This window comes from Spodoptera frugiperda, chromosome 28, assembly GCF_023101765.2.
Source record: "Spodoptera frugiperda isolate SF20-4 chromosome 28, AGI-APGP_CSIRO_Sfru_2.0, whole genome shotgun sequence".
NCBI lineage: Eukaryota > Metazoa > Arthropoda > Insecta > Lepidoptera > Noctuidae > Spodoptera > Spodoptera frugiperda.
The window spans coordinates 4,337,659-4,351,388 of NC_064239.1; the positions used below are offsets into that span (position 1 = coordinate 4,337,659).

A 13,730-nucleotide genomic window follows, 5' to 3' on the forward strand; every position below is an offset into this window, starting at 1 on the left:
GCTTTTCAAAAATTCTCGTAGCAGCACAAAGTCTGCAACTGGATTATGAAGTAAATAGGATCAACCCCCCAAGTGGGTAAAACTACCCACTTTCTACCAGTTATCGGACCCCACGTGGATCACACATTTGTTTTTATTATATCATTGGCAGATCACTTTGTGAACAGGAAGTAAAATAATATAAAATATCTATCTTTCGCAACACTTTTATTTACAGGATAAAATATTTTTTACATTTTTTATTGTCATTTGACGATTTATTCAATTCTTTATTTATTTATTATTCATTACATTCCAAAATCAAGAAACATAGCAAGTCAGTCGGGTGAACATCGTACATGGATTTGGCATTTGGTAAAATATAAATTACAATTCGCACAAAGTGTGAAACTAAGTAGATAATCGGTAATTGGGTAAGCATATATTCGTATTTTTTTATTCAGCTAGGTCGGTAGTATGGTTCGAAGTAGTAGTAGTTTACTGGGTGGCGTTAGGTGATGCGGAGTGCGGTGGTGGTGCTGACAGGGGCGCTGGCGCGGCGGGCTGACGTGAGCTGCCCCGCGGCGCCGCCTGCCTCACACTCTGTCTATTCGAGGCCGCGTTGTAATGGTACCCGTCGAACTTGTCCGAGGCCCCGCCAGCCGGTGGGTACGTCGCTGTGCCCATGTACATCACCTACAGATCACAATACTTATAAAAGAATTTGCTGCAATGATTGTGGTCTTCTATTGAAGAAGTTTATCCATGCGTGAACAGTAAGTACAGTAATTCACATGACCATAAAGGTTGTTACACAAAAGACTACTTACGGCAGACATGCCTAATAGATTAATTAAAATCTATCGTTAGAAGACAGTTTCGGATTGCACCAGAAAGACCCAAGTGGCGTCTGTCTTGCGAGTTACGTATCATTCTGACTATATTATTATCGCTAATTGAAAGCTAAGAGTAAATTGATAGATCAGACACCTTAACAAAGTATAGGATCAGGGATCAGACCTGTGGCTTGTACCCGTCGGGCCCAGCCTCGTACTCCACGAGCTGCATTCTGCCGTCGGGCAGCAGCACGTGGTAGGAACCAGTCGCATGGTCCTCCTTCCTCTTCTCGTTATGCCCGAAGTCCAAGCTAACTCCATTGTCTTGTACGTCGTACGAGAAGTCGTAGTTAGCTGGCAACTGAGAACAAATTAAATTACAATAGACTGTATAGCCCAGCCGTACTCTAGACTACCCCGGAGCTGCGGACTACCTAGCGGGTTTACCGGGGCTCCGGCTTGAAAAGCAGGAGTAGGCACGGGGTGGTTTTTAGGCAGTAAGAGTCTGACACTCCCTCTCGCTTCGTCTAAGGTGAGAGAAGGCATTACATGATTTTTACCCTTCAAAAAAGCTGTACCTACTCTATAGCATACCTATAATATGGTGAAAACCAGTGGTGTGTTACTGTTATGGGGTAGGCCTATCAGCCTGTAATCACTGTGATGGTCGAGGCCGCCCACGCTGATGATGATTATGATGAATACAGACTTACCGTCGGTTCCTGTATAGGTTTCTTCGGACCTCCGATCTTGGGTGGTAAATATTCTTGTGCATTCGCATTTGACCAAAGCGACACCAGTAACGTTACCTGGAAATGTATTTACTTCAGTTATTACCTTTACTTTTGTTAAAGACTTGATTTTTTTTACTATCTACAACAGACTCACACAAATAATTCGCCACATTTTAATACTATACGCGTGTTTCCTATTCGGGTACACTGGGTGGTTTTGGGAGATTCAAGCAAGAGTACGATGTTTATAAACCAACGGGGCTGCGGTTGCGGTAACTCCGCCTACTGGCATTTTTTCATTAGCAAAGTGCACGATCCACGAAAATTTCGAAATGAATTTAAATGGCTTAGTTTACGCCAGTTCCAGTACTTAATGAGTAGATGGGTACTCTATTTACCCATCCACTAACATTAGTCGTGGGTTTTATACTTTTGTACCTACAATGTAAAAGGATTTCGTTTTAGGTACGTATAACTAAGGTCAGAGAAACAGAGTAAGACCTTGCGTAGGTAGAATACCTGCCTAGATAATAGGTAGTACGTAGGTACCTAGCTAAACATAGGTATTATTTCGATGGTATTTTCTTCATATTCACAAGAAAGAAAGTAGGGATAATGAGTTTTGATTTTATAATAGCTAGCTGTTATATATTTTTTTATTAATAATAAACCTTCTCAATCGATCTCGATCATAGTCGTCACTCTGACTAATTATACTAGCACACTACGCATGAGATATTTTAATGCACAAGTGTGTGTGGAAACACAGGTGCACTCTCTGTTCCTTCATTTTCTGAACACGATGGGACAATAAATCATCAATAGACCAGTAGATAAAACGACCGGAGAGAGGTCAGATGCAGGACCAACGGTTTAACGTGCTTTCCTAGGCACGAGGGTGAAAACACCATCGAAGTTCCTGATTCAGCTATAATTGATAATTTTACTAAGAAAATGCTATTAAAACTTTTTGCCGGATCCAGGACTGGAACCCGTTGTGCAGCAGCCAGTCACCCAGCCACTGCGCCGACCGTGTTAAATCAATGAATGAAGACCTAAACGACGTGAATGTGTAGTGATGTTTTAATTATGTAATAGTAAATAGTGAACATTGTAATAAGTTGATGAACAAAATATGCATTATAGAAAATACGTTCAATGAAATAATTATTTGAGTATTTGATAAAAAGTAAGAGGGATAATTATTAAGTCATAACGAGTCAAACGAAGTAAATTATTTTTAATTTGTTAAGGATAAAGGTAAAATAAACGCATAAAGCTTTAACCAGTGAGGAGTGGAAGGAGGGGAGGGTTGGCCTCTGCCCTGCGTTGGCACGATCATGGCTGAAAAAAAAGGACAAAGGGTAAACGTTTCGTTACACGGTTAGAACGCTTTTTTATCTATAATATTAAAAAAAAATCATTTGACAGTTAGCAGTGACATTGACCAATTTGACAATCTTGACATAAAATCAAGAAGGGAGAACACGCTGAAACGAAGACTTCTCTGATAAATTATTATGAAATTGATAACGCTAAGGTTCTGAATTAAATAATCACTAAGTGTCTGTAAAAATGAACTCTGTGCTAAGAATTAGGTGTGGTGCGCTATGTCGTGCGTTTAGTACTTCGATTGTAAAGAAATGTGCCGTGCCCCCGGTTCCACCCAAGAAACCGAGGAAGATAACTTCTGCAATAACATGGAAGTCCATGACTGCGACTGCACTAATCGGCGGTGGGCTGACTGCGTTCATGATTTATCTTAGACATGAGAAGCAGGAAGCTATAGACCGCGAGAGAAAACGGCAAATTGGAAAGGCTAAGATAGGAGGTCAATTTGAACTGGTCAACACAGAGGTAGGTTCTATATACTGGTTAGCTCTTACCTAGCATACTATAACATCTAAGGATTATTAATTTCATTGTGTGCAGTAGTAATTTCATTGAAATATTCAATGAAATTATGACACTTGTACCAGTGGTAAGATACCAATTAGTATTTTTATATGGTAGCACATATTTTCTAATTTTGTAGTTATAAATAATTTAATGGAACTTTATTATTTCAGGGAAAGTTAGTAAAGAACACTGACTTCTTGGGGAAATGGCTTCTGATATATTTTGGATTCACTCACTGTCCTGATGTATGTCCCGATGAGCTGGAGAAGTTAGCTGAAGTTGTCAACATGCATGGTAAGTACTAGCAACTATTACTCATCATACATGTACTGTTATATATTCCTGAATTCTATTTATATAATATGGTAACAAACAAGTCATGAAAATAAATATATTTTCTAAGACAAAAGGACATGGGAACATTAAATGTTGATTGTTATGTTACTAGTCCCACCAGTTATTAGCCTCTATTTATTACTACTTTAGACTGGTTATTTATTGAAGATAGAAAAAATAAAATAAAGCTCTTTACTAACAATTGTTTTTTGAACTACATATTCAAAGAATTTCCAAGTAGGTAATAATCATAATGATTTTCCTTAACTATCAAAGATGAGACATGTTATAATATAATTAATACAGTATTATGGCACAATAAAGATTTACTTTTTTTTATTTGCAGATAGTGATCCCAAGTTGCCTCCTGTGCAGCCTCTGTTTATATCTGTAGATCCCCAGAGGGACACACCTGAAGTAGTTGGGAAGTAAGTTTCCACCTTTTTTCTTTATTATTTCACACAGAAAATTTCAATGAATGATTCATCCTCACAGCATAGCTACCTAGCACATCTCAAGTGAAAATATCATGATACATAATCAATCTTTGAATCACTCAATCAACAAGGCAGTAACATTGATTAACCTTTCGTATGCCTTATATAAGAAAACAATAGAAAACACCTTGTGCAGTGGATCCACGTTCCAAACATACGAAGGGTTAAAAATACAAAAAGGTAATCAAGTAACCTTTCTTGAATCTCATACCTTTTTAATCTGTTCCAGGTACTGCAAAGAGTTCTCCCCACGTTTCTTGGGTCTGACGGGCTCAAAGGACCAAGTGCAACAGGCTTGCAAGTCATACAGAGTGTACTTCAGCGCGGGTCCCCAGGATGTTGACAATGATTACATTGTGAGTATAGGATTTTACACTTTGAAATAAGCAAATAGTTTCATTAGAGAATACACTAAAAAAAACTTACAAATTCAGCAGGGTGAAATTTTTTTTGATGGATTTATAAGATTTTTTACCAGGACTAACATGACATTTTTATGGTGGTAAATTCGGAGCTCCGGACCTACTAGCTCGTTTACTCCGGCTCGTAAAGCAGGAGTAGGAACGGGGTGGTTTTTAGTCAGTAAGAGTCTGACACTTCCTCTCGTCTTGCCCTGACGAGAGAAGTCATTAGATAATTTTCCGTAAATTACCTATAATTTGTTTTTTAAATGTCTGTCCGTCAGTGAAGCTAGGTGCTATTTGTCATAATGACCCCTGGATTATTTTATTTCTTTTAATATAATTATAATTACATACTGAATACACTTTTTTTACAGGTGGACCATACCATTATTATTTACCTGGTAAATCCTGATGGTGAGTTTGTTGACTACTATGGTCAAAACAGGAACGCTAAAGAGATCCACAGCTCAATGCTTGTGAACATCAAGAAATATGAAGATTCTAAGAAAAAGTCTTGGTTTTAGACTCTAAGAGTGCATTTATGTAGTGAGATAAAATAATAGTTCCAAAGTATTTTTATTTAAGTAAAATAAAATTTATTGTTGCTTATAAATTTTGGTTTTATTTAAAAATTTTTATTTACAAAATAATACTTTTGGTACAATGTACAATGATGATTGTAAAAACATTTTTGTCCATAAAATAAATACTGTAATCTTCTATTTAATAACACAAAAATGACATACCCACCACACAAGAGTAGACAGAGAAGGATTTTCAAAGAGATTCATATTGATACAGATAATGGCAAAGTGGTAGACTGATGATGATATGGAACTGATAGATGGATTTTGGAGTCAATTTTGAAAGAAGAGTAAATGCATGCATTAAAATGCTTTCCTTGACAAAATATGTATCTTATTAGAGGGCGCTTGGTAAATTCTGTCTACCTCATAGAAAGATTATTGTAGTTAGAATAAAATAAATTAGGAACCCTCATAAAATATATGACAAAATGCTTTACAATAAGTTAGTTGTCATTTTGCTAGTTATTTTACTAATAGTGATTTGTGCGCCGGCGCTATGTATTTGCATTAATCTTTGGTCTAATTGGTATAATTTCACAGTGGCTCCCTCTAGGCTGGTGGTAGAAATGCTCATTCCGCCTTCGTTAACAGTGACTAAGTCCATATCAGCGTTGTAAGGTCTGTCATCGATTATATTTACGTTGCTAGTGTCGAGGCATACATTTTCAGTTTCGTATTTCATATTGCTTTGAGAATTATCAACGATTAGAAGGTTGTGTTTCATTTCGCTGTTATCTTGCAGCACCAACTCTCCTGCTAACTCCAGTGGGACTTTCTGTATGATGTTCACAGTCAAACCGTCCAATTCACCTTGTGATTTATCAGCCTCAGCATTTTCGTTCACCGTTGCTAGTTTAGTATCGTTCTTGTTGAATACTCCATCATCGGTAACAGTAACGGGTTCAATATTTTGTAAAATAACGAGTCCTCGACCACGATTTTCTCCTCTCTTCTTTTTCGTTTGATGGCTTTTAAAGTGTTTCATTAGTTGAGATTTTGTTGCGAATTTTAATAAGCACGTGGTACAGTCGTATGGTTTTTCTCCTGAAAGACAAATAAAGAAATAAAGAGTCTGGGTAAAATGAAGGTCACATATCTATACTATACTAATATTATAAAGCTGAAGAGTTTGTTTGTTTGTTTGAACGCGCTAATCTCCGGAACTACTGGTCCGATTTCAATAATTCTTTTTGTGTTGGGTAGTGCATTTATCGAGGAAGGCTATAGGCTAAAACATCACGCTATGACCAATAGGAGCCAAGCAGAGCGGGTGAAACCGCGCGGAAATAGCTAGTACTTATATAAAAAGGTTACTGACCGGTGTGAACACGGTGATGGTCCCTGAGCCTGGCGGAGTTGATGAACTTCTTGGAGCAGAAGCTGCACTGGTGCGGACGCTCGCCCGTGTGTTTGCGCATGTGTGCGCTCAGGTTCTTGCGTGTGAACCTGTAACATCAAATATTTTATAGGAGACTTATACCATAAAAAAAATCTACTGGTTTTTTGGAACTCTGTGTAGCTCCCGTGTGAAAGATTGTGTCAAAATGTATGGGGATCTTTCTTCTTCGAATAGGGTTGCGATGAATTCAGATTCAGATGAATGCAAATCATGAAAATGTAATCAACCATTTGAGAAGTTACGTATTCCCTCTTACCGTTTGCCACAAACATTACAGCTGTAAGGTTTCTCCCCAGTGTGTATCCGTTCATGGCTTTTGAGTGAGGAGCCCGATGTAAATTTGCGATCACATATCGAACATGAGTACGGTCTTTCGCCTGAAAAAAATAATATAATAAGCGTTATGATATATTATAGCTTTAAACTGTTTTTTTGGTAAAATATATTGATTCTATAAAATTCTTAATAAAGATGTCTTTGATAAAAATCTAACTTTATTAAGTTACACAATTAAGTTCAGTTTTGCTTACCAGTATGTGTCCTCATATGCAGCGTCAAGTTAGAATTTTGTATGAAACTCTTCCCACATACGGAGCACACGTAAGGTTTCTCGCCAGTGTGCGTGCGGTGGTGGGTGTTGCGGGTCGACTCGTGACGGAAACTGACGACAATGTATAGAAAATAAAACATTTGTTCAGACATATTCTAAAAAAAAAACATGTTTTGGAACTTCGAAAAAAGTATTGAATTTGTCTCTCTCTCCTTATTTTGTGTTATCTATGTATATCTATAACAAAAACTTTCTACATACATACATATCGTCACGCCTTTAATTTCCGAAGGAAAATCCGTAAGGGGGTATATAATAGGTGGTGAGCCTATTGCCATATACCGGGCACAATTCCAGACTTCGTGCTACTGAGAAATTTTCGAAAAAACGAAAAAGACCAGTAATACTTCGCCCGACCCGGGAATCGAACCCGAGACTCTTTGCCCGGCAGTCGCACTTGCGACCACTTGGCCAACGAAGCAGTCAACTGCAAAAACTTTCTAGTGTCATTAGCTATAAAGTACCTAAATAGTTCCTACCGTTTATCACAATACTGGCAGGCGTACGGCTTGCGGTCGGAGTGTATGAGGCGATGCGAGGCGAGGAGGCGACTGGACGGGAACGTCTTCCCGCATACATCGCACTCCCAGGGGCGGAGCCCTATGTGACGGGTCATGTGGGCTGCCAGCAGGCCACTCTCACTGTACCTGGAACCAGGAACGATAATAATTTATTAAGATATAGAGTATTTTTATCCTCTGCCCCCTTTGATATTTACGAACACTATTATCATTCGGGTCATTATGGGCAACGCCTCCTAGCAAAGGTACATCATATACTTAAAAGGTCTCTTTATTATTTTAATTTATTTTAACTGATTAAAATAATTTTAACTGTACAAGTCTGTACAAGTTTCTGTAATAAACTTTTTTGTTTTTTATTATAACACCAGAGAAGTTACAAGTGCATTGTGGATTCTACCGGGGATTCGCCTTAAAAAAAATAAAAATAAAGAATTGTTCATGTTCATGTCCTTGGGACTTAGGTGAGACACATTGCGCTTGTTTCGGTGCTTTAGTTAGGTCAGTCTAGGATTAGAAGTATAGGATTTTCGATTCGAAAAATTGTCGTTTTCCGTTTACTATCTTTAGTCTTTTATAAAAGACTATTTTCGATATAGAAATAGTAGGAAATTACAAACCTCTTGTCACACATGGTGCAGGCGTGTTTCTTCTCAATCAGTTCGCCAGTGTGTACCCTCGCGTGTCGCTTCAGTGCGTACAGCTCACTGAATGCCTTGTCACACACGGGACACGTATAGCGCTTCGACTCCATATGCCGTAGTATGTGCCGTCTGAACACTGACCGAGCTGGAATATCATAAGTAATTTATTTAAAGTTATTCCTTTGTCTGAGATACTTAAAGATTCCCATGATGAGAGGAAAATCTTCAGCGAAAAAGCAAGAGCCAATAAAATACTGAAAGGTACAGATTCAAAATTAGAATTGGAACTTGAAACGGGATATTTACCATGTTTTTCTATTTCTATGAATTTCCGATATTTCGGCACTGTTGCAAGCGCCATGATCACGGATAAAGTTAAATTCACAGATTCAAAATTACTTATACCTATTTTAATTAGAAATAGTAGGCACCTCTGAAAGTCTGAACAGATAGATATAGACAGATATAGACCATGACCAATTTTACAGAGTGTTTCTGGGCACTATCTATCTAAATTATAAAGGTTGTTTTTTAAGGGGGAAAATCATCCAATGACTTCTCTCGCCAGGGCGAGGCGAGAGGGAGTGTCAGACTTCTACTGGCTAAAAACCACCCCGTTCCTACTCCTGCTTTAGAGTTGGAGCCTCGGTAAGCCCGCTAGGTAGTCCGTAGCTCCGGAATTTATATAGGTAGGTAGATAACTTACCGCTAAATTCTTTGGGACACTTGTTGCACTTCCAGCTGCCTCCCTTGTTATGTAAGGAGGTATGCACCGCGAGGTCGTGTTCGGAATCGAATGACTCAGTGCATTGGGTGCACGCGTGCGCTCGACGAGTCGTCGGGTGCTTCACTCTCATATGCGCATGGTATGTTCTCACATTCTTAAACACCTGAAAGTAATTGGAAGTAAATAATGATTTGAGTGTCTTTCCTTGAATATTTGTTCTAAAAGGACTTCTTATGTAGTACCTATACCTAATACTACATAAGTCAATGAATTAATTGTCCTTCTTTATTTAATTGTCTTTAATTAAATCACTAACATTACTTGAAATATACAGTCTAAGTATGGAAAATTACGGAAAAAGGAAAAATACTGTACCTTAGAACACAATTTACATGAAAACGTACTTTCCTTGTTTCCACGTTTTCTGTGCTTTTTATTTGAAGAATTTGGTGGAGTTTCAAATTCTGTAATATAAAACAAAAACAGAAAAATGTTTAGCTGTCTATAATTGTTACAACTGGATATAAAGTAAAATAAACTCACCATCATCTTTGTCATAACTTACTTTTTTCCTGAAATAAGAAAAATACATTATTTTAACTATTCAAGGGCCTTTCTCTATCAGTCAAGCAATTAGTAGTATTAATGATATTGTAATAATGAATAACAATATAAGATGTGAAATAAGTTAACTAAAAATCACGGTTTACTCACGTAAATTAATGGAGGAAAGCTCTACTAGTTTCGAGGCACAGAGGGACTCTTCATCATAAGCAGCGTGCGCAGACGCGGCGACGTCGCGCCTACTGAAACTAGTAGAGCTTTTCTCCATTAATGTATGTGTGTAAAGCATGATATTTAGTATAATGTCTCACAATAGTTATTATAAAAATATGTGAAATAAGCTTTGAACTCACCTTCTCTTTCTCTTTTTATCTTTATCTTGTACTATATACAGGTTATCATTATCACTGAGATCCTCCAAATATTGCACATCTGAGAAGAAACAAAATCTGATCATAGTTACATAGAGTGAAATAATTTACCAATAAATGCGAAAAGAGCATTTAAAAGGTTTCTAACACAAGGAAATAGAGTTGATTTTATAAAAACAAGATTACCTTCAAGAAGTTCCTTTTCATTCTTGACATCAATGTTACCATTAAAATATTCATTGGTATCAATATTATTATCTAAATTATTCACATTATTATTTTCCACATGTTCTTCTTTTATTTCCCTGAAAACAAAGTATCATAAGGTATTATCAGAGTTTCAAGCATGAGAGTGTGCGGGTTAAAACCTACCAACAGCAAGTACCAATGTGGCTTTTTTCAAGGTATATAATTATTTAGACACCACTGACAAACAATGAAGGAAATCATTGTGAGGAAACCTAGGCTTATAATTTCCAAATATAAGTTTGAACTTGCCACATTAAGCAAGTGTGGCAATTATTGCTCAAATCTTCTCCATGCGAGAAGAAGGTTTTGCTCAGCGGTAACCACTTATAGGCTGTTGATGTGTGTATTAAATATTAAGTGGCAATATAATTAACGAATTACAAATACATACATGTCTTGAATGGGTATATCCTCTTTGGTTACAAATTCTCCTTTCAGCAGGGATTTAAGCATGCAGTCTGACTTTTCACACTTTATTTTGAACTCGTAGCATTGTACCACTAAAGCTTGGCAAGGCTCACATATACTTGCTGGTAAACCATCTCCGGTAAAAACCTGTGTGGAAAAAGATAGTATATAGACACTAATATTGTGCATATTTCCATTGTTTATTTATATATGTTAAAGATATTTATTTAATCTAGAATTATACAATGTTTTTATTAATCACACACAGTTTTTTCTATGTAAGTATTTATAAAAATAATGGTGTACAATATAGCACATTCTATAATATTCTAAAGTAACTATGTTAGTGAGTATTCTTAGGACTAAGACTTACCTGAATGGCGCTAAAAGTAGTGTACATTTGAGCTAGTACATTGTTTTCTTTGGTAGTAACAGTAGAAACTAAAGGATACAGGATCTCGTTCTCAGTATTCAGACATATTCGGCACATATTCTGAATATTACAATTGTCTGAACTAAGATATTGATATAAATTGAATGGTATTTCAATTTCAATGTAATTTTCTCCGATAATTTTCTCTTCTTCATCGTTTTTCACAATTTCTTCTATGGCGGTTTCGGAATCCATTTTCAGTTACACTACTGAATTAATGACTTATTTAAGAATTTTTAAACGATATAAGTAGTTCTATACTTGTTTTTCTAATTCAATGTAATCATGATGTTTAATTTTCCCCGCACAAACACATATTTTGCTCATTTATTTTATCTTTACAGCTTGGCTTACTTGAATAACAAATTGTCAGTGTCACTTGCAGTTGATATGACAACCTGTCACAAAATGACAATGACCAATGACATTTTGAAGCTATCGATGATGAAATTACTGTCTTTTTATCCGTGGGGGTCAAGGGAATGAAAAGATTAACATTATGTTAAACATACTTTGTACTTTCCATACTCGGGCGGGGTATATAAATCTCAGAAATCATGGTCTTCTAAATAATTTGTGCTCCAGATAAACGCAATATTAAAATCCACTTTGTTTAACTGTGAAGGTCGAGAATCAAAATCTTGATTTTGTTTCTGTTGAACTGTACCACTATTGAACAATAATGGTTTACGGATTATTTGTTTTGAGGGGAGATAATTTTCTAATGTCTTCTTCCGATTTCCGATTTGCTGATTAAAAACCACCCCGTTCCTGCTCTTGTTTTTTGAGCCAGAGCCCCGGCAACCCGCTGTGGAACTACGTTTACGGCAACAAAACTATTATTAGCTTTTCCAAATACAATAGGTACTTACTGAAAAAACAAAGTAATTATACGAGAAAGTTAAAAATCTTTTTTATTTTTTAGGTACCATTGGGCATTGGGTGAACCGTCGTTTTACCCCTGTTTCATGAAAAAACCTTTCATGAACCTTTGTACTATATACCCAAATATGTTACCAGTTCCAGTAGATACACTCCAAAGTTTAACAGAACAGCCAGAACAGGAAACAGACAGACCAATGGAAGAATTAAAATAATTATGCAGTTGTTATCGAGTTTGTTCTATTTCGATAGGTCCGTCCGCAATACACAACCCAATTGTATTGTAACAGAACTGTGCTTGTATCGGTTTCATTATTGATGAGCCAATCTAGATTGACAACTGACCGACTATTGTTGGAGTTTAATCTACACACGATCCCCTGTAAACTTCCACGGAGACGGAGAAATTCCGCTATTATAATAAACGGATACACAAACATCGTGTTCAAACACTATTAAACAGTGCTGCATTTATTCCTAAAAGTGGAAAGAAATGTGCTGTGATAAAGGCGTGGAATATTTTTTTAGTGTCCCGATATTATTTTGTACCCCTTAATTAGCTACGTAATTGACCAATCTTTTACTTAGTTAAATTGTTTCCTTCCTTTCTCTTGCCAGGAAGAGAGATAACTTTGAAAGGTTGCTACTCAAGTGCTCACAGGAAAAGTAGATGGAAAAAGACCAAGGGGCAGGAGTCCGATGAATTTTTTTTGAGGGGTGAAAATCATCCAATGAGAGTGTCAGACTCTTACTGACTAAAAACCACCCCGTTCCTTCTCCTGCTTTGAGCCGGAGCCTCGGTAACCTTTTACGTTGTCCGCAGCTCCGGAAGGAATCGATGTATTGGTCAGACCAAATCTGTACCACACTGGAGTCCACAGTCTGCGACGCCAATACGCCATCCACATCGCCGAAGAAGCAACATGAGGAAATATAGTCAACCAGAAAGTTATTCGTCAGGATCACGACCCTCAGCATTGTGGATAAACGACGCAAGGAGGAAATTGTTACCTAATCAAAGTTTCCTCTATAGTAACTAATCAGTGATTTGGCAAAACCAATGTAATTTGTTATTTAATTACATACTGTAATATTTTTTGTCGTTATATGGGCGTGTTCTTTCATAGATGCCTACATAAGTAAATTATCTATAACGAGTGTTGGTATCTGAAATTTATTATCAAGTTTTTTCAGCAAATGGGCACGCGTCTCTTGAATGAATGATATAAGTGTAGGTAACTTGAAAGAAAACATTACGTTCACTATGTAACTTATTTTAAATACCAATTTGTACCTAAATAAAAATCCCTGAGATAATATCTATTTGGTATAAAATATATCTAATATATCAAAGCCAGTGGATGCAGGAGGTGGCTTGTCGTTCTTCGTGTAGGACTAAGGGGGAGGCCTATGTTCAGCAGTGGACGTCTCTCGGCTGATGATGATGATGATAAAATATACTTCTATTTTCTACACCAATAAAGTAGTCAAACAAAATTGGGCAGTATTCACCCAATAATAAGATGGTATTCTAATTTTGTGAAAATTACTACCTAACTTAGGTATGTAGATAATGTGGGACAGGTTAAATTATTGCATCATTCTACATAGAGGTATAAAGATAAAATTGTATGAAGGTTGCGATTTTTA

At 36.8% G+C, this 13,730-nt stretch overlaps 3 protein-coding genes across 3 annotated transcripts; 1 reads left to right on the forward strand and 2 right to left on the reverse strand.

The window, feature by feature from the left end:
• Positions 1-212: 212 nt before the first annotated feature.
• On the reverse strand, positions 213-1,721 carry LOC118265531 (pro-resilin-like). The gene is made up of 4 exons (XM_035578452.2): positions 1,704-1,721; positions 1,529-1,624; positions 1,000-1,176; positions 213-675 (listed from the first exon to the last, which is right to left on the reverse strand). Exons 1-4 carry the CDS (start codon positions 1,719-1,721, stop codon positions 478-480), a joined length of 489 nt encoding a protein of 162 aa, XP_035434345.1. The 3' UTR covers positions 213-477.
• Positions 1,722-2,998: 1,277 nt separating this feature from the next.
• LOC118265379 (protein SCO1 homolog, mitochondrial) lies at positions 2,999-5,298 on the forward strand. The gene is made up of 5 exons (XM_035578215.2): positions 2,999-3,406; positions 3,619-3,742; positions 4,131-4,212; positions 4,511-4,637; positions 5,060-5,298. The coding sequence occupies exons 1-5, from the start codon at positions 3,125-3,127 to the stop codon at positions 5,207-5,209; spliced, it is 765 nt and encodes a 254-aa protein (XP_035434108.1). The 5' UTR covers positions 2,999-3,124; the 3' UTR covers positions 5,210-5,298.
• LOC118265378 (zinc finger protein ZFP2) lies at positions 5,281-11,585 on the reverse strand. The gene is made up of 13 exons (XM_035578214.2): positions 11,139-11,585; positions 10,749-10,912; positions 10,295-10,413; positions 10,091-10,169; positions 9,717-9,745; positions 9,549-9,637; positions 9,153-9,336; positions 8,423-8,591; positions 7,761-7,928; positions 7,202-7,332; positions 6,928-7,048; positions 6,591-6,718; positions 5,281-6,316 (listed from the first exon to the last, which is right to left on the reverse strand). The coding sequence occupies exons 1-13, from the start codon at positions 11,391-11,393 to the stop codon at positions 5,706-5,708; spliced, it is 2,247 nt and encodes a 748-aa protein (XP_035434107.2). The 5' UTR covers positions 11,394-11,585; the 3' UTR covers positions 5,281-5,705.
• Between the last annotated feature and the right edge of the window lie 2,145 nt (positions 11,586-13,730).